The following is a 20,920-nucleotide window of genomic DNA, read 5'->3' as shown; positions in this document are numbered from 1 at the left end:
CTTTCCCAAAGAGGCTATGATTCTGTTTTCCATCCCCCAGATTCTCAAAATCCACTGTATTTCCCTGGATGCAGCTGCGTAAGAACCATATCGAGCACACCGTATTTGAACACATATTTTAAAAACCGTTTGCTTTTATGTTTTCATTTCCTTCTGTTATAAACCCCCATTCTCTAACGTTTAGTCTTTGAATCCAACCTCCTAGCTCAGCAGGTTCACCCTTCAGAGAGAGGGTGAGGGAACCGCAGATTGAAAAAAAATCCTCAAAACATCCGGAAAAAGGGGGAAGACTACGATTCCCAGAATTGATCGCTTCCAGATCTCGCGCGGGCGGAGCCGCGAGAGAACAGAGCGCCCGGATGGTACTTTCCCGCCGCCGCGCGGCGCCTCTTGGTAAACGAGAAGAAAAAGAAAAAGCTTTCGATTGGATACTATCTAGTCACATCAGCCAATCAGAATGTGTGTATCCTCCCAGAGACCCCGCCCCTTCATTGAGGTAACTTTGGTGGCGGGAAAAGTTCGGCTGTTTTCGCGCCGGGGCGGGGTTATCGAAGACCCGCCGCGGGGCTACGAGGAGGCAGTTTGGAGCCGGCCAGCATGGCAGGGACCGTGGTACTGGACGATGTGGAACTGCGGGAGGCGCAGAGAGATTACTTGGACTTCTTGGATGACGAGGTGAGGGAGGCGCTCGGTCGCGAGGTTCTGGATCGGGGAGCCCCTAGGGACGCGGACAGGCCGAGGGAAGCCGTGCGTGACGCCGCCCCACGCCGAGCAGCGACCCGGCGGGGAAAGGTAGAGGCCCGCCAGGCCTGGTGGCCGGCGCAACAGCCTTCCATCTCGGTCTTGTGAATTTTTTCGCGGTGGAGTCAGTCCATAGTTGGTTTCCTGTAGGTGAGCCTTCGCGATCTTACGACTTTCTTCCAAATACAAGTGATGGCGGAGTCGCGCGAAAGGCGATAGGTTTCCTTCAAGTGCAAACAAAGTGGCAAAGCCCACTTTGACCTCTTCGAAATCACTCTCGATTCTCATAATTTGGGGGGTGGGGTGGGGGGAAGTACTGCTGTCCGACCGTAGTGATCCGCGGCATTGTAGGGGTCCCACGTACTGTGTTAGAGACTGACTTGCTACTGGGAGGAAAAGACGTCCTAATTTGGCAGCATTCTTTTTCAGTACCAAGTGAGATGCAGACAAAAAATGTTTGAGACGCAGGTAAAGGTCTTGGGATGTTGGTAATGCATCTTGAAGGGTTGCTGATGCTGTATCTGTAAACACATATCTAAGGCTCCCAACTCCATTAGGTCTGGATATGAGAACACTTTCTGTATTATACAGATATCGGGAAATTAAATATTTTCATTCTGTATACAATTTTTAAATGGAAAGTTATCTTAATATGAATATTAAAAGCCCGTTTGATTTACATTTTAACCAGGTTAGTATTTATTGTCCTTTTAGACTTCTTATGAGCTCCTTTTAATTCCTCATTAGAGGTTGAGAAATGACTGCATACAGAAAAGCTATTGATAACGGGAATAATAGCACAGACCTTGAGGGAGACATAATCCCTACACTGTCCTTTTTCAGTGTCTATGGAATCTGAGGCTAGTGAGTGAAAATATGGGAGAAATTGGGGTTCAGCTCTGCCGCAGAGAGTGACTTCATGTGAGAGCTGCCTCTGTTTAAAAACATCTTAGTTTTGAATTGGTGGCTATTATATGTGGTGGCTGTTTTGCAGGAAGACCAGGGAATTTATCAGAACAAAGTTCGGGAGCTGATCAATGACAACCAGTACCGGTTGATTGTAAACGTGAATGACCTGCGCAGGAAAAATGAGAAGAGGGCTAATCGGTGAGTGGCAAGGGATGCCAAGGGGACATCCTGGCTGGCTCTGACTGAGAATTGCTCCCCTCTCTCTTTCCTGCGTTGGAACAGGCTTCTCAGGAGAGGACCGGGATGAAATGTCTGACCTGGAAGCCCTCATTGCCTCACCTGCTCCTATGTTTTTATCTTCCCAAAGTGGGTGGTAGGCCTTTTTCTCTCAAGAGCTTCTCCTTCCTTCCATGTTTAACTGAGTATCATTTCTACATCTTTGATGAGTGGAAGTTGGCCTTCAGTTCTGGTTATTTTCCTGAGTCTTGTAGGGTGGCAGAAGAAAGTAGTTAGATTTTCACTCCTTGTTCTTGGTCATCTAAGAATGTCCACTTCTGTTTCGAGGGTCAGTTTTTTTGAGTTCTGCCCCCTGCCTAATTATTCTTTCTCTTGCTCCTCTGCAGCCTCCTGAGCAATGCCTTTGAGGAGCTGGTTGCCTTCCAGCGGGCTTTAAAGGATTTTGTGGCCTCCATTGATGCCACCTATGCGAAGCAGTATGAGGAGTTCTACATAGGATTGGAGGGCAGCTTTGGCTCCAAGCATGTCTCTCCCCGGACTCTTACTTCCTGCTTCCTTAGCTGTGTAGTCTGTGTGGAGGGCATTGTCACTAAGTGTAAGTGGGTTAAAGTAAGGGTCTAAGGCAGCGGAGGTGGGATACACTTAGAGGGGCTGGGAAAGCAGGAGAGGTGGAGTAGAGCTGGGTCGCGAGTGTGTGGCTTCAGAAGGATGGAGCATTGAAATTATGGGGTGAAACTTGGAGGAGCTCCGAGTGTGCGCAGCAGTGAGGGGGACCGTGAGTGCCCTCCTGTGCTAGCAGAACGATGAATTCTGCTGAGAGTGGACAAGTCTTGGGTATTGGCAGTCTCTTCATTCTAACCCTGAACATCTATTTCTTAGTTGGTATCAGTTGTATTTAAAGTTTTACATGGACATGGTGATATAAATATAAAAAGAAACAAATGACAAGTATTATTGAAACAGCTGAAACTAGTTGGAGGAATAGTATTTGGAGTCGTCATGGGCTTGCCTGTGTTAGATCCCACTTCTATCACTATCGAGTTGGATGACTGTATATGCATGTTTTACATTCCTAGGCTCTCTAGTTCGTCCCAAAGTTGTCCGCAGTGTCCACTACTGTCCTGCTACCAAGAAGACCATAGAGCGACGTTATTCGGATCTCACCACCCTGGTGGCCTTTCCCTCCAGCTCTATCTATCCCACCAAGGTGAGGGGAGTGAATTGATTGGGCCTCTTGGAGGTTGTATTCAAAGATACCTGTTTTAATGCGTAGTTGGATCTAATAATGTATTTTCTGGGTTAAAACAGGTAATAACAACATGATAAATGGGGGCTGCCGCTTAACTCAGTTGGTTAGAGCGGGGTGCTCTTCACAACAAGGTTGCCTGTTCGATCCCCACATGGGCCACTGTGAGCTGCGCCCTCTACAACTAGATTGAAACAACTACTTGACTTGGAGCTGATGGGTCCTGGAATAATATACTTAAAATAAATAAAAGTTAACAACAAAAAAAGTTTGCTATGTTTTAAAAAACAGAAAAAGATTAAAAAATGCAAGTAATTGGGTAATATTTGAAGTCTTCTAAAAGTAGGTAGGGTGACAAGTAAGCATTAACCTAAAGGAAAGTTTGATTGCTAGCCAGAGCTTAATATGGAAAGCTCACGTTTTGAAAAGAAATAATAAATATTCACTTTAGAAAATTAAGAAAATTATGGAAGGGTTGAAAGAAGGAAAAAAGTCATCTAATCTATGGCAATCTTTTATCAAAGTTATAATCATGTAATTTTATAATTACTTAAAGTAATATGGAAAAACGTGTAATGTTACTATGTGCTTTTTGCAGGTATTTTACTGCAGGTTTAAGAGAAGGTTGACTATAGGAAATGGTTTTATTCTTAGTGTGCAGTTTGAATTGAGGATGATGCGAGACTTTAATGAGACAAAAGAAGATGATTAATATTGATTACTTGATGTCTGAACTGATTCTATGAGAGAATACCTGTCCCCATATCACAAATTTTAATTGAGAGCTACTACATCCAAAGAATTGTTAGGCACCCTGGAGGACACAGTTATACAGAAGACCCAGTCCTTCAATTTTGCCAACTTGTGGAGGAATCATAAACCACAAAAAACAAGGAGGGGTATCTGAGCATTATAACAGAAACTTACTTTGGAATCCTTTTGTGTCCCTCCAGATGATGTGTTGAGGTTCAGAGGTTAAGTGACTTGCTTATGGTCCCAGTTAGTGATGACCCTAAGGACAGGAACCTGTGTCTTTACTGTCAGGCCAGTTGCATTTCCTAGACTCCTAGGCTCTCTGGAATCCTACGTGCTAGAATTTCTTCTCCAGGAAGTACTCAAGGAGTACTGTTCTGCCGATTACTGTGGCCAGGCTTCTTTACTTGAGCCGTGAAATTTACTGGACCACGTCTCCTGGAAGTGTCCAGTGTGGTGCTTCCAAGCCTGGGTTTTGGAGTGCCACCTGCCTCAAGTCCTGGCTCTGCCACTTACGGTGTGATGTCTGAGGGAACTTGTTGAACCAATCCCAGCCTCATTTTTTTAATCTGTTGTAAAACGTGGAAAATGCCTGCTTTGCTGAGTTGTGAAGGTTACATGAAACAATTCCATGGTAATAGCACAGTGTTTTGTACATAGTAAGCACTCAATAAGTGATAGTGATTGTGTTTTTTTGGAAAATTAAATACCAAGGAAGTGAAACTTTAAAAGTGTTTTTACTGAAGTTTTAATATACATATAGGAAGGCTCACAGAAGTGTACAGCTTGATGAAATTTCAGAAGCTGAGTATACCTGTAAGATCAGCATCCAAAACAGGAACTAGAACCTTACTAGCAATCAGAAGTCCCCCCTGAGAGCCCACACTGCTGTTTGAGTACCCTGACGTCTAACAGCATAGGTTACTTTTGCCTATTTTTACATTTTATCTAGTAAGTACTTTTGCGTTGGCTTCTGTTTGTGAGATTCATCCATGTTGTGTATAGGTGTGTTCCATACATTTTCACTGCTGTCTAGAATTCAATTATGTGAATATACTACATTTATTTAACCACTGTGTAGCTGGCATTTGGATATTGTCTAAATTTTGGCTGTTAGGAATAGTGCTGCTGTGAACTTAGTAGTACATGACTTTGGGTGAATGTTTCTGTTGGGTATTACTAGGAGTGAAAATACTGCGGCACAATAAGCATATATTCAGCTTTAGTAAGGGAGGTAAGAATCTTAATTTAGATGTTAATATAGCCATGGTCCCGTCAGACTAAAGATTGCCTCTTCCATTTAGGTGGTTGGTTATTACAACAGATAAGGTTGGAAGAGCTAGAGAAAACATTTGGCTTTTGTTCCTGGAATCTAAAATCTCATGAAGTCATCTCCAAATGATATCTGTTTCCTACAACACATGAGTGTGGTATTTCTAAGACAGAGCTGAGAAAACTCTGCTTGTCTGTGTGCTTTTTCTAGGATGAGGAAAACAATCCCCTTGAGACAGAATATGGCCTCTCTGTCTACAAGGACCACCAGACCATCACCATCCAGGAGATGCCGGAGAAGGCCCCTGCCGGCCAGCTTCCCCGCTCTGTGGATGTCATCCTGGATGATGACTTGGTGGACAAAGTGAAGCCCGGTGACCGAGTCCAGGTGGTGGGGACCTACCGTTGCCTTCCTGGCAAGAAGGGAGGCTACACCTCAGGCACCTTCAGGTAAAGGGTCAGTCATGAAGTGTTTGGAATGCTGCTGGCAGCTTCCATGTCTGATAGTATTCTGTTTTCTGTTTGGCATATTCAGGAGAGTTGTAACAGATGGAGCACTCTCCCTGCTTGGGAGGTGGGGGTGCCTTTTTCCTATCAGATAGAACTGGTCATACTGTCTTACACGGAAAGTGGAAGTTACTGGTGATATGACTATAGCCTCATGGCTTACCTGGGAGTTTCTCACATAGTCCCACCTTCTTCCCATGCACACTCCTGTCTGAAGCTCTGTGGGTCCGCAGGAGATAAACTCCTGAGATGATGCACCGTCAGCATATTTAGGTCATGGATGAAGAGAGAATCAGTTGTTGAATTCCAAACAGCTTTTTTTTTCTTTTCGTTTTTTTCAATTTGTTGTTCTAGATTATTAGCCTGAAAGACTCTGAGGTTAGGAATTGAAAATACCAGGCTCTTTTTTTTTTAATTAAAGTTTATTGAGGTGACACTTGCTAGTAAAGTTACATAGCTTTCAGGTGTACATTTCTGTAATACATCACCTATATATCACATTGTGTGTTCACCACCCAGAGACAGTTCTTCCATTACCATATATTTGATCCCTTTTACCCTCATCTACCACCGCCTTCCCCCCTTACCCTCTGGTAACCACTAAACTATTGTCTGTGTCTTATGAGTTTTTATTTCTTCACTTGTTTGTCTTGTTCCTTTGTTGTTTTCAGTTTTATATACCACACATCAGTGAAACCATATGGTTCTCAACTTTTTCTGTCTGACTTATTTCACTTAGCATAATAATGTCAAGATCCATCCATGTTGTCACAAATAGCACTATTTAATCTTTTCTTATGGCAGAATAGTATATCAGGCTTTCTCTTAATTCTCCTCTTTGTCTCAGGACCGTCCTGATTGCCTGTAATGTGAAGCAAATGAGCAAGGACATTCAACCTTCATTCTCTGCTGAGGATATAGCCAAGATCAAGAAGTTCAGTAAAACGCGTTCCAAGGTCTGGGTGTCCTTTAGGGATTTGAGGGTGGGGATGGATTTGTACGGGTTGTATTTGAACATGGTTGTCAGTTGTCTTTGTACTGGAGCAGGGGGGGGGTTCAAGGATTTTCCTCTGAAGTATTTGGTGCTAGCTTTTAGTTTTGACCCAGTCAGCAAGTAAAATGGTGTTTTTGCTGTTTGTTCTTTAATGTTCCTGTTGTGCTGGGCTGAATGAGACCTGCTGGGCTGCTAAGTGAACCTAATACAAATATTAGAATAGTAATGTCTTCTTTACTGAAGACATTAGTGATACATTGGTACTTAAATTTAAAATTTTACATTATTTTTGTTTTAGTCCTCCAATTTCTTTCTTTTTGAAGACAATGCCCACATTTAGAATGGACAAAATACATGCATGTGTGATAAAAGTTACTGCTAAAGTACAGTATACATTCTTACTAAACCTAAAATGTTTTGAACCTGGAAATACTTTTTCTGGCTTAAAAATTAAGATAATTTATTGATTAACATCAATGGAGAGTATAAAAATAAACATTTAAGTTTCAATCAGGGATCATTTTTTTTCCTTAACGATTAAATCTCTAAGCAAGTTTTGGAATCTTGGCTTCTTCTGTATCTGTTGGTAATGGTCTGATTAATATGATTTGTTTCATGATTAGAAACAGTATCTGGCTTGTGTATTTCTTCAAACATTTTCTGTAGGCTAAAGAATAAAGTGGGGTTCAGCCATATCCCACCGATTCTCACTAGGCTTTTCACGTCACTGGTTACTCCTCCTGCAGGATATCTTTGACCAGCTGGCCAAGTCCTTGGCCCCAAGTATCCACGGGCATGACTATGTCAAGAAGGCAATCCTCTGCTTGCTCCTGGGAGGGGTGGAGCGAGACCTAGAAAACGGCAGCCACATCCGTGGGGACATCAATATTCTTCTAATAGGTATGGTGTTAGGGATTTGCTTCAGACTCTTGGTCTTCCCTTGTGGAGTGTGTTTCTGGGAATGTAGTGCCTGTAAGATGGGGCATTCTGTACCTGGCTGTATTTCAGGCCTATCAAAGGGCAAAAGACTAAAATGAATCTTTATTAATATCATTTCTGAGTTTCCTGGTTTATAGATCTAAAATATATTCTTCCACAAATGGTAAAGGGAATGTGAAGGAAATAATGTTAACCACCTACCGTGTTTCCCCCAAAATAAGACCTAGCCGGACCGTCAGCTCTAATGCGTCTTTTGGAGCAAAAAATAACATACACCCGGTCTTATTTTACTATAATTAAGACCTGGTATTATATTGTATTATATCTTATATTATATTATATAAAACCGGGTCTTATATTAATTTTTACTGATGGTCCGGCTAGGTCTTATTTTCGGGGAAACACGGTATTAGTACTGTATATTTCTGTTATGTCAGGAGCTGTGCTAGAAAAGCAGAATTTGCTGATGGGAGGTGGGGGGAGTTTCCTAGAGAGTCACCACTGCCCCCATCCAATTACAGGAGACCCATCGGTTGCCAAGTCTCAACTTCTGCGGTATGTGCTTTGCACTGCACCCCGGGCTATCCCCACCACTGGCCGAGGCTCCTCTGGAGTGGGTCTGACGGCAGCTGTCACTACAGACCAGGAAACAGGTAAGGGAGGGTGTGGGGGTCGTTGACAAAGGTCCAGCAGTGAGATCAAGCATTACTCGTTGAGCTTGCGTTAGGTGTGGCTTGTGTTGGGAAGGTACAGTTTGAGAGGTTAGTTTGGGCTAGTAGAAGACTGAGTATGTGGCAATAGGGGGTGAATTGACGTGTTTCCCCGAATATAAGACCTAGCCGGACCATCAGTTTTAATGCGTCTTTTGGAGCAAAAATCAGTATAAGACCCAGTCTTATTTTATTCATATAAGACCAGGTCTTATATTAATTTTTGCTCCAAAAGACGCATTAGAGCTGATGGTCCAGCTGGGTCTAATTTTGGGGGAAACAGGGTTTTTAAGTCTTTAAGTGGCCCTTTTTGACAAGAATGTCTCCAAGAAGGCTATTTGAAAGCGTTTTAAAGGAGAAAGCTTAGCAAATTAGAAGGGAAATAAAAATGACGATTGTACTATTTCCTAAATTAGAGGAAGGGGTTTGAAGACTAGTGTGAAAAGAACAGAGATCTAGTTGTGAAATCATTTGAGGATGAGGATGAAGAGAGAAAAATCTGTAAAGGAAGTTGGTCGGAGGTTAGCTGCTTAGGGTCAAAGTGGGACAAAGAGAAGCTGTTCAGGTTGGAGCTTGAGAGGGTGACCCACCAGGGGTTCCTCTAAGTCTCTAGGAGCTGGCTTTACTATATTGTCATGTGCGATCGTGAAAGGTGCCTGGGAGGGAGATGGGAATCTCTCCCCCTTAACCCCTACGATCTGGACTGTACATGTCCTTTACCTCCCCTCTTCCCAGGGGAACGCCGTCTGGAAGCGGGGGCCATGGTCCTGGCTGACCGAGGCGTGGTTTGCATCGATGAATTTGACAAGATGTCTGACATGGACCGTACGGCCATCCACGAAGTGATGGAGCAGGGTCGGGTCACCATCGCCAAGGCTGGCATCCACGCTCGACTGAATGCCCGCTGCAGTGTGTTGGCAGCAGCCAACCCCGTGTACGGCCGGGTCAGTGGAATCAGGCACTTACATAATCATTGTCCTCACCTTCATTTAGTTTTGCTGAGTCACTGGGCTGAGAAGTTTATTCTAGGTGACTAGGGGAACAAAAGGCCAAAGACCAAACCAAGTAAACTCATCATCTTGTTAACTGCCCTTGGTTTAGGGCTATGGTTCCTCACCCCTTCATACACATCAGAATCCCCTGGAAAGGTATTTATTTAAAATAACTTTTTAAAAATACAAAGAGGAAAAAAATGACCTGCAGTCTCATATCCCAGATAACCTATCTTGACATTAAAATGACAGTACTACATACACGAGGCAGGAGGATTTATAAACAGAATGGAGAGATATAATATGGAAATGAAAAGCCATTCTTTTCCTATTTCTTTCCCAAGAGAGCCACTAACAGCTCTTGAGTGTTTTCAGGAAACTTAAGCATGTACCAGCATGCTATCTATCTTTGGTTTTTAGTATGACATGGTTAGCTGTAATCTTTTATATTTATCCCGTTTGGGATTTTGCTGAGTTTTGCCTTTTCTAAAAAAACAGCTGCCTAGTATGGATTTATAATAATTTGTTTAACTAGTTTCCATTTGATGGGCAATTGGTATTTTCCCTTTTTTCCTCCCTGCTGTTATGAATGAAGCTGCAACGAACATCTATTTATGTATGTTTTGTCATGCATTTGGGAATATACCTGTGTGGTGAATTCTTAGCAATGTAATTACTGGATTAAGAGTTACGTGCATTTTTATTTTGGTAGAGATTGCCAAATTGTCCCCTTTGAAGATTATACCATAATAATACTACTAACTAATACTTACAAATGCTTTATGTTTACCAATTCCTTCATCCTCACAAAAACCCAGTAAGGTAGGTAGTTATTTTCCTCATTTACAGATGATAGAATGGAAGCGTAACAGTTTTAAGTAACTTGCTCAACAGTCACAAACTGGAAAATAGCAAGAGGCAGGATTTGAACCCAAAGCTCATGCTGTGCTCTGGCAATTTATGATTCCACAGTATGTGGGAATACTTGTTTTGGTGGGTTTTTAAAAAACATACGGTGCCTGATCCCCAGCCCAGGGGTTCTGAATCCAAATCTCTGGGTTGGGGCTCTGGGTAACTGGTTTCGAAAGGCTCCATAGGTTGCTTCTAGTACATAGCCTGGGTTGAGAACCATAGGTTTTCAGATTAATGCTAACGTGTGTTTACATCATTCTGAAGAATTACACTGGGAAATGGAGGGAGAAAATGGCAAGTCCTGAAATGTGAACATGGTCAGGATCATTATTAATCTTACCCAGAAGGTTGTCAGGCCCTCTGGCTGTGAAGTACATGTTGGTGGGTCGGCATTAGCCCTTTAGGCCCCTAATTGAAAGATAACAGTTCTTGAGTCCCAGGCAAAAACTCCCATGATCCTTAAGACATCATAATTTGTATATTATTGACCATTTCTGTTGAGATTCTACTCGTTACCTTCTGAGTAAGGGACTCCAAAGTTTCCAAGTGCTTCTGGATTAGCCAGCTTACCCTGTCTTTATAACAGGTAAGGAAGGGAGAGGGAGTCATCTTTCAGGGCTGGTCCTGCCGTGGGAATGAGAGGAGCAGAATGAGGCTTGGGATGGAGGAGGCTGGTTTTTAGACCCAGGCTCAGCCTGTTGGAGGCTTCTAAGCTTGGTGAGGCAGTTTGCTTGGAAGGACAGAGGTGGGGCCTTGAGTCCCCTCAAGTCACCTGAGCTTCAGTTAGAGAAGGGTTGCAGGTAGAAGAGATGAATTAAGTATTTTAATAGCTTTAAAATACTTTATTTCACTTCTTCTGATTGGTTTTCTTTTTAAGGTCTAGTCTTCTGTTCTCACTCCCAGAATCCGTCCAGCCTCCTGTCCTTCCTACTGATTTTCCTTTTCTTCGTGTGTCCCCAGTATGACCAGTACAAGACTCCCATGGAGAACATTGGGCTGCAGGACTCACTGCTGTCCCGATTCGACTTGCTCTTCATCATGCTGGATCAGATGGACCCTGAGCAGGACCGGGAGATCTCGGACCACGTACTCAGGATGCACCGTTACAGGACACCCGGGGAGCAGGATGGTGATGGTGAGGCCATTTGAAGAGTAAGGAAGGGAAGGGAACCGGAACAGATGCCCTTATCTCAGGCCCCACCCAGGGGGCCGTGGGTGTTGCAGTTTTTGGGTTGAAACTGAAGGTGCCCTTGCCTGTCTGGCCACTGCTTCTTGCTCAGTGGAGGTTATCCTAAGGTGTGTCTTTTGTCCGTTTCTGGGTCTGGGAACAGCTTTGAGCATCTTCTGTGGGCCAGGTGGTGCTACCCTCCTTACTGGTGGGAGTCCCCTGTCTGTTTCCTTCTGGGTCCATGCTTTATGAGTCTTGTCTCTCTTCCCTTGCTGTGCTATAGAAGAAGCAGTTTTCCCTGGGTTAAGCTCTTTCTTACCCTCCTTTCTCTCACCTTGGGTTTTTTTTTCTTTTTAGCTATGCCTTTGGGTAGTGCTGTAGATATCCTGGCCACAGATGATCCCAACTTTAGCCAGGAAGACCATCAGGACACCCAGGTTTATGAGAAGCACGACAGTCTTCTTCATGGGAACAGGAAGAAAAAGTGAGCATTTCTTATACTCGTCCCTTGAGGGAACCTGAGATTTGTGTCACATTAGAGCACGTTTATATCTACTGTTGTCGCATGTCGGAGCATGTGTATGTGTGTATGCTGTCCAGGCCAAGATCGTGCTTGGAGGCATAACTATGGGGGCCTGTTCTCTTTTCTGGATCCACAGATACCTTCTTCCTGACCAGTTGCCTTGTGAGTGTTTGTGGGTGATTATGCTTAGGTTCTGATCTTTTCCTAAAATCGGGTGGCCTTATCACATTCCTAACCCATGGTGCGTGTGATTTCATCCTCATGAAGGAGTGCATGAGTCATGTAGTCATTTATGTTGAGTTCCGGTGAAGGGTCAGTAGATAGCAAGTAATGGAGGCTTTGCAAGTGGATTTGAATAAAGGGAATCTGTGATCAGGTGCTCAAAGCATGAAATGTGAGATCTTATACCTCTGTCTTCGACCATGGTGCAGTAGGAAGCATAACATAATCTTCAAACCTGTTGGTTTAAGAACAGAATTTGGAGTCAGAAAACTGAATTTGAGTATACTTAAGCATCTCTGAGCCAGTTTTCCCACTTTTAATAAAGTGTGGCAAAAAAAACACCTAAACTTTCTGTTTCAAAATAATACCTGAGTGATCCCTATAGAATTTAAAAAAATATGTGAAGGGGCCTTGTACATATTCCCTATAAATGAGATTTATGATAATGGATGCTAGGCTGTATCGGCTTTGCCACTTCACCTTAACTTCTCTGAGGAGAGGCACAGCCACTGTCCCAGGCAGGTGCTGGGCTGTGGCAGGGAAGTGGAATGCACTGTGTGTGGGTCCAGGGAGAAGATGGTGAGTGCAGCGTTCATGAAGAAGTACATCCACGTGGCCAAAATCATCAAGCCTGTCCTAACACAGGAGTCAGCCACCTACATTGCAGAAGAGTACTCACGCCTGCGCAGCCAAGACAGCATGAGCTCGGACACCGCAAGGGTGAGTCCCCAAGGGGAAGATGGCCCTGGAGGTCCCTTAAGTATTTAACTGGGGAAGCAGTCCCTACCATCTGGGAGCTCTGAAAGCATTTTAACTTAGTGATGATTCCTTAGCTTTTCCTTTCTGATCTGAAGGGCTTTCTGACACAATTTTAAACATTTCCTTTCACAAAGGAAAATGAAATGCGAAACCCCAGAGATAACATGTATCTGATTATTTCAGATTGGCCTCCAGAAGTTGTGATCCATTCAGCAAACATATGAGTGACTGCTGGGAACGGAATTAGTCTATTCTCACATGCAGTGTTAAACTAAGAGCTGCCCTCAAAGAATTCAGATTTGGGGTGGGGAGGCAGAAAGATAGGTGGAAAGATTATATATTCATACTGGGGGGGTGCCAAAAAATGAACACAGTTTAAGAGATTTTACCTGTATTTTCGAAATAGAATTGAATTATGGTAGCAATGTGTATGTAGTATGACGTTCACGCAAAAGATGGCATTAATCAAATGAATGCTAGCGTCATTCATTGTATTACAATTTTAATAGTGTTTTTCCTTATTTTTTTCAATTGAAGTTTATTGGGGTGACAATTGTTAGTAAAGTTACATAGATTTCAGGTGTACAATTCTGTATTACATCATCTATAAATCCCATTGTGTGTTCACCACCCAGAGTCAGTTCTCCGTCCATCACCATATATTTGATCCCCTTTACCCTCGTCTACCACCCGCCTCCCCCCTTACCCTCTGGTAACCACTAAACCATTGTCTGTGTCTATGACCTTTTGTTTCTCATTTGTTTGTTTTGTTCTTTTGTTTTTGGTTTATATGCTTTGTTTCTTAAAATGTGTATACATTTGCCACAGTGTAATACCTAAAAAGGACTGACTGTGAAAGACTATTGGAGTACAGATGAAGAAGCTATTAATTTTTCCTTTAGACTTTCCGGAAGATATGAACGTCAGGAAAAGATTCCCAGAGAGTCTGATATTAGAACTGGACTTTGACAGATGAGTAGGAGTTGGCGATTGTGTTGGTTTTCCAGAGCTATTTCTAGAAACCTAACATACCAACCTATGAATTTATCTGAATCTTTTGGGACAGTTTAGTTCATAAAGGATTTCACAAAGAAAGACCCAAGTCTAAAACTCTGATCATGCGATGTAGATTTATTTTTTTTGTTTTTAAATTTATTTTTAATTTATTTTTATATTGGGGAACAGTGTTTTTTTCCAGGACCCATCAGCTCCAAGTCAAGTCATTGTTTTTTTTTTTCAATCTAGTTGTGGAGTCATTGTTTTCAATGTGGTTGTGGTGGGCACAACTCACTGGTCCATGTGGGAATTGAACCGGCGACCTGGGTGTTATGAGCACTGCGCTGTAACCAACTGAGCCAACCAACCGCCCAAATGCATTGTAGATTTAGACATGGTCCCAGATCATCATGGGCTCACACTGAGGACAGGAGTTCAGATCTTCTGGAAGTCCTGCTAGCACTTCCTTGATACCTCCAGTGACAGCATGCCAAGTACATCACTTCTTTGAAATGTTAGACTACTCTTCCATTTACTGAGCTTAAACCTGCTTCCCCATGACTTCTATCCTTGAGTCTCAATTTTGTTTTCTGGAGATTTCGTGTGAATTGTCTTCAAATTAAATAGCCCCCTTTCTTTTTTAACTGTTTCTCCCATTAATGTGAACACGTTCACATAACTTCTAAAAGGCCTTCTCATTGAACATAATACACCAATTGGAGCTTATAATGGAGTGTTTAACCTCCAGACTCTGGTACGAAATCATTAAAAGATTTGGTAAACTTATTTAAATGTGAATATATATGTTTTTGAATGTCAGATTGGGTGTAAATGGGAATTTTGAAAACTTGAAAGTAGAAAGTAGAAGTGACCATCATACAGTGGGAGACGGGAAGGTGTGATAGAACTAACCCTTTGTTCTGATCCCTTCAGCTAACTTTTGGACCTGGCACAAATCCGTTCACCTCTCAGGTCACAGTTTCCTTATTCATAAAATAATGAGAAGGTAGGCTAATATGAGGGATGCTTAATGAGGAGGACACATCAGCATCACCTGGAACTTGAAAGTACACATGCGTAGTCCTAAACACAGACATTCTGATTCCTCAGGCCAGGGATGCCATTTGGACAATAGCATTCTAAAAAGATAAAGGCAGCCCCGTTTGGCGTACATCCACCCCGTGAGAACCAGTTGGTAACATGTCAGAGTTCTCCTCTTTTGGACTTAAGTCAGTTTATCCAACTTTTAAAAATTTGTCGTCTGATGACCTCTTTCCCACCCCTCCCTTGGTGTGTGACCTTGGACAAATTACTTGAAGCCTTCAAGTTCCATTTTCCTCACCTATAAAACTTCTCCAAGTAATGAAGAGTTAAATACACAAGGAACACAAAAGCAAAGTTCTTGGTGCATTGTGGGCCTTCACTTTTGTACTTTGTCTAGGCTTTTGCCTTTCCAGCTGTAAGATGCCTGATTTTTCTTCCCTGTTCACTTCCTCCTTCCCTCCACACTCTCACATATATTTCCCTGATAATTTTCATCTTTCAGAATTTTAAATGGTCGTTATAGGGACTACAGAGCTCTGTCCTTTGCTTGGACTTCTTAGAGCTTTTCCGGTTGTGTCATTATTTTCTGTGCATTGGGAATGATGGGCATGCCTAAGGAAAATGTATAATTCTGGGTAAGCAATCCTCTTGTTTTCTTCCCTAGACATCTCCAGTTACTGCCCGGACGTTGGAAACTCTGATCCGATTGTCCACGGCCCATGCCAAGGCCCGCATGAGCAAGACTGTGGACCTGCAGGACGCAGAGGAGGCTGTGGAGCTGGTCCAGTACGCTTACTTCAAGAAGGTGAGGGTTCAGATGCTTGTGGTGAGAGGTTCTTCTGAGTACATCGCTGGTGCTTAGGCCTCACAGCCCCCATATCTGCCGCCTGTGTGTGGGTCGCCAGCACAAAGCGGCATCTGTCTGCCAGTGCTCAGCCAGCCTCTCTCCTTTCTCTGGGACCTGGAGCCCCGGTGGTTCTCGGTACCGGCTGCATGTGAGAACTAGCTGGAGAGCTTTAAAATCCCCATGCCAGAGCCCCGAGAGGTCCCAGAGATGCTGGTTTAATTGAGGTGCTGTACCTTCCTTGCTTCTCTGTCTATCCCTGCTTCCTTGTAGGTGTTCCCAAAGGCTCGCCATTGATAATTTTCCTCGTCCCTCTACTTTCCCCTTGGCAGTCTCTTCAGGTGTCCTATTGGTACCTCCAAAACTCAGGTCAAAAGTAGAACTCTCAAACTTGCATCTCATCCTGTTTCTCTATATCTGTTTGTGACATTACATCTCTGTCATTTTAGGGACCAAGCCTTGAAACCTTGACTCCCTTTTTCTCATTGCCCCCAACCCCTATCCACCAGCCTGGCGAATTGTAGCCCTTTGTTGTTTGGTTGTGGGTCTGATGAACATTTTTGGCTGTTTCTCTTTGCTAGGGTGGGGGTAGTCTTAAATTAAGCACTTGATTTATAAAGAAATGAATTGTTTCCCACTTAACCCCTATGGGCTGGACTTTTTCTTTTTTCTTTTTTTAAAATTTATCCCTTTATTCAGTAAACACTGACTGAGTACTTACTGTGTGAAAGGCAGTGAGCACACACACCACCCAGACTTTTTAAAGATGGGTAGCAACCTGTCCCCTGGTCCTGGAACTTGGGGAGAAGAGAGGTTAGGTGAGTCATTAGACCTGTTGACATTATTTCTGCTGATGGTGCAGAAGGGACTTCAGAGTTCTTTATTCAGTTCCCTGGCGTCAGTGACCTCTCCCGCCCACACATACATGGCGTGGTCCTAGGTACTGGAAAAGGAGAAGAAACGTAAGAAGCAACATGAGGATGAATCAGAGACAGAAGATGAAGAGGAGAAAAGCCAGGAGGACCAAGAACAGAAGAGGAAGAGGTAAGGTGGGGCAAAGAGACATGAGAGACACAGACTCCAGTTAGGGCTGGGGGAGGGGGGAGGGTGGATCAGGTTCTTCACTAGACCTGCAGGGTTTGAGAAGGAAGGTAACGGGGCAAACGGCAGAATGAGCGAGCCCTCTCTTGTCCTAAGCGTGATGCTTTTGACCTCTTTCCTGCTAAAGAATTGATGAACAGCAGGAGCAGTCACCCACTCAGAAGTTTTTGAATATTACATTTCGGATTTTTTCCCTCAAGATTATTTGTTCCTGTCAGGCCTGTGGTTGAATTGGTAAGGGAAAAAGCATTGTGAAGCAGGAAAAGTAAGTTTATACAGGCCTGGGCCTAGTGTTTCACTTTGATTGTAAATGGTTCTAGTTAGTGTTTTCCATGGTCAGAGGCACAGGGTGGGACTCGCCAAAGCTTTTCTTTTTAACTACTGTGGGTATTTTAGGAGGAAGACTCGTCACTCGGGAGCCAAGGATGGGGAATCATATGACCCCTATGACTTCAGTGACACCGAGGGGGAAATGCCTCAAGGTAAGAGCATGTCCCCTACTGATAAGGCAGGTGTTCCTTTGACTCCTGACTCTTAAACTGCACTGCATGTTTTGGTGGCCTCCCATTTGGCTCTGTTTGGAGCCCTGTGTCCAAGAAGTTTGTCTCGAGAGCCTTAGGAAACCCACAGTATAACTTTGGAACAGAAGCTTTGCTCAGTTGTTTGCTTCCCTCCTTTATGAATTGTGCTCTTTGCCAAGTCTGGTGTAAGCGTATGTGGAGGGTCTCCTGCCTGACTCCATTCTTACATTGTTCATTCATTGGAGATTTCTCTTAATTGCCCTGCCTGGCCCCAACAGAACCCTAGGAAATGGTGTTCAGCAGGCTCAGTGGGGGGGGGGGGGGGAGTGGAGAGAACATCACTGCTCTGCTGTTTGTGCAAATGGCTTCACCGTGTCTCCCCACTGCCTGCAACCATTTATCCTCTACAGTGCACACTCCAAAGACAGCGGACTCACAGGAGACCAAGGAATCCCAGAAGGTGGAGTTGAGTGAATCCAGGTGAGTAGGGAAGTTAATTCCACATACTGCTGATAACAAGGATTTCTTCTGAGGGAGGGTACGAAACAAGCTGCTTATCAATAGAGCTCAAAAGTAGCGTCCCAAGGATTTTTAAAAAATTTTACATTTTGATTATAATTTTACACTTAAAAAAAGTTAAAAGACAGTTTGTAAAAGACAGAATTCTAGTTCTTATGCTATACCACTTGCTTTATAAATAACTTTCTGTAGAAATTTTAAATCTGATGTCCTCGCGAGGTCAGGAAAAGTCTTAGAGCCAGGATAATTTGTCTTCCTGTAACCTTTGGTTTTTCTCAGTGGGAGATACATATTTTTCTCACTGAATTGTCATTTGTTTTGAGATGGATTTTTACCACTAGAGTTCAGAAATGGTTTTAGCTATAAATTTTATATTTACTGGGCCCCAAAGAAACTCCATGGCTAAGATTTGCTTTTTTATGTTAATACCTAAACATACACACACCCGGCACAATATGTTTACTGAATAAATTTGAAACATTGAAAAATATTTAGTAAAAAACATTAAAATCAATTATAGTTTCACTTCCCAGAAGCAGTCATTGAATGAGCTATATCTGAAAGCACTTTCTGAATCAGCTCAGAAAAATCTGTTTTTAATGACTGCGGGGTTTCCATAGTACATCTGTGTAAAGTTTTACTTGTGTTTTCTAATGATGGACATTTAGGTTCCATAAATCTGTTTACAGTAAAACATTCTCATATTGGTCACTATACACTTGTGCAAGTGTAGCTGTAAGGTTAGTTTCTAAAAGTAGACTCCCTGCATCAAAGGGTATGCACTTTAAAATTTTAGTACATGTTGCTAAATTGCCTCCCAAAGGTGCAATCCTAGTTTACGTTTTTACCAACAATATATGGAAATGCCAAAGTGGATACACTGTGAAAACCCTCTTGATTTTAAAATGCTGTTATTTCTCAATGTGTTAGGAAGCTCTGTAATACAACGGTTTAACTTTAAAGGAGGAAACTCAGGCCCGGCGCAGCCATCAGAGGCAGCTGTGTTTATGTGTATATAGGGGGGCGGCTGTACAGGATTCTGACACCTTGGGTTTTCCCAGCGTAGATCTTGCCTGAAAGCATTTGGGCTTGTTCACTTTTCCCCCACCTGTTTTTCCTGTCTTGGGCAGGTTGAAGGCATTCAAAGTGGCTCTCCTGGAGGTGTTCCGGGAAGCTCACGCACAGTCGGTGGGCATGACTCGCCTCACAGAATCTGTCAACCGGGACGAGGAACAGCCCTTCTCTCCAGAGGAGATCCAGGCAGCGCTGAGCACGATGCAGGATGACAACCAGGTCATGGTGTCCGAGGGCATCGTCTTCCTCATCTGAGGCCTCGTCTCTGAACTTGGGGCTCTGCCAAGGAAGCTTCCCCAGGGCCCCCACCCCCAGTGTCGGTCTTGGCCTTTATTCCCTGAATAACAGTGTTTAATTGAACTGAAGTTGAGGGACACGTGATGAAGCTGAATGAGGGTTCGGTGGACGCTTTGGGAGTGAAAGCTGCCAGGAGGTAAAGCAAGAGGAAGGTGGGGAAGGACTGCGGCTATTGCCTCATCATTGCAAAAGACGATCATACTCCCACCCCAAAACAAACCAAACCATTCTTTGCTATAAATAGCATATGAGTTCCTGAGTATTTTGGGGGCACAGCTGGGTTGTTCTCATACTTTCTGTGCCTGTTGGCTTTTATTTTTTACTTGCACTTTGGTCTAGAACAGGCTTTGGGTTGTTTTATGCTGTGGATAGAACCAGAGGCCAAGAAAACATTCTTTGGAATAGCACCGGTTAAGACTAATATGTGCTTTTGATCTCAGTGTCCAAGATGTTGAATAAACATACCCATTTTTATACTGTGCACATGGCCTTCACAACACATTTTGTTTTTTCTCGAAATCTCTGTTCGCAAGATTTGCTGTTCCCGCATTTGTAGCAAGCCACCACAAGGTGGCAGCATGCTGCTGTGTGCTCTCTTCAGGAGTTAGGTCTTGTGTTCAGGCAGTTTTCCTCAGTGACACCGGCATTTATCCGTTAAAATTGTACAGACCAAACCCTGCCAATTTGAAATAGCTAACCACAGGAGGACAGTGAATGTAAGTCCAGAAAAACTGACCCTCTGTCTGCCTTTTCCAAGCCTGACTCAAACCTCCTTCATAGAGAAACTATACCTGATATATCAGACACCTCAAAATCATGTGACTTTTGCCCATAAAGAGATCCCCTTACAGGATTCATGTGAAGCCACTTACACCTTGGTGTCTAGCGCTTGGGATGTGTTAGTCTGTTGGCACAGAAGGGCAGTACTTCTCGTGTACTATTGTACGCTTTGAATAGCTCCCAAAGAACATTTAAGGTTACTTGAATAAAAAGAAAAACAAAAACTGTGTGACTTTATGGGGACCTGGGTCACATGGATTAGAAGCCGCTCTGAAGAGAAGAGGTGCTGGGTGACATACTTCATTTTTGCTGGGAGCAGCCCCTCACCCTGAAGTCATGAAGCAGAAGAATTTTTTTGCTTTCTCGTGGTGTAAGTTTTTCTTAAGGGAAGACAAACTTGTTGGGGAGTTCAGTTTCATATTTGTGATTTCACAGATGTGAAATCCAAGTCCTTTTGGAAGTGATGTGGAGAACGTAGTTCCAAGGTAGAGGGCAGCAGTACCAGAGGGAAGAGTGATGGAATCGAGTGCTGGCAAGGAGTGTGACGCTGTGCTGGGTGCAACAGTGGGTGCAAAAGCGAGACCTCATGCTCTGGAGGCCTGCGGGCTGGGGATATGTATGTCTAACGTGTCAGAGTTCTGTAAATAGAAAATATAATTATGTACCAAACGACACAAAATAAGAGCTATAGTAATTGAGCTATGAGTGTTGCGAGGGAGGTGGAAGCTACTGATGGGGTACTGGTACAAAGAAAAACTAGGGGCTTTCAGGGGTCTCCTCAAACCTGTCCAGAAAGACATTTTGTCAATAGGACTGTTGCTCTCTATCCTTCACTCCTGAGGAAATTGAGGCACACAGTG

At 43.4% G+C, this 20,920-nt stretch overlaps 1 protein-coding gene across 2 annotated transcripts; it reads left to right on the top strand.

The window, feature by feature from the left end:
* Positions 1-519: 519 nt before the first annotated feature.
* On the top strand, positions 520-19,761 carry MCM3 (minichromosome maintenance complex component 3). 2 transcript variants are annotated; one of them, XM_074333068.1, is made up of 17 exons: positions 520-675; positions 1,736-1,848; positions 2,274-2,482; positions 2,964-3,094; positions 5,370-5,608; positions 6,513-6,621; positions 7,406-7,559; positions 8,120-8,251; positions 9,044-9,252; positions 11,173-11,347; positions 11,738-11,864; positions 12,695-12,845; positions 15,589-15,729; positions 16,709-16,812; positions 17,266-17,351; positions 17,801-17,870; positions 19,040-19,761. In XM_074333068.1, exons 1-17 carry the CDS (start codon positions 598-600, stop codon positions 19,236-19,238), a joined length of 2,427 nt encoding a protein of 808 aa, XP_074189169.1. In that variant the 5' UTR covers positions 520-597; the 3' UTR covers positions 19,239-19,761. The 2 variants fall into 2 exon arrangements, with proteins under 2 accessions (XP_074189169.1, XP_074189170.1); XM_074333069.1 differs by lacking the exon at positions 1,736-1,848 and having other exon boundaries at positions 528-675.
* The last annotated feature ends 1,159 nt before the right edge of the window (positions 19,762-20,920 follow it).

Source organism: Rhinolophus sinicus, linkage group LG05, assembly GCF_036562045.2.
Source record: "Rhinolophus sinicus isolate RSC01 linkage group LG05, ASM3656204v1, whole genome shotgun sequence".
In the NCBI taxonomy this organism is placed as follows: Eukaryota; Metazoa; Chordata; class Mammalia; order Chiroptera; family Rhinolophidae; genus Rhinolophus; species Rhinolophus sinicus.
This window is presented reverse-complemented; position numbering and strand designations above follow the sequence as displayed.

Bases quoted from the DNA above. Each gene is read 5' to 3' on its own strand.
- MCM3 (XM_074333068.1), top strand. From the start codon at position 598: ATGGCAGGGACCGTGGTACTGGACGATGTGGAACTGCGGGAGGCGCAG. The intron at 676-1,735 runs GTGAGGGAGGCG...GCTGTTTTGCAG, and splicing joins TGGACTTCTTGGATGACGAG to GAAGACCAGGGAATTTATCA. The intron at 3,095-5,369 runs GTGAGGGGAGTG...TGCTTTTTCTAG, and splicing joins GCTCTATCTATCCCACCAAG to GATGAGGAAAACAATCCCCT.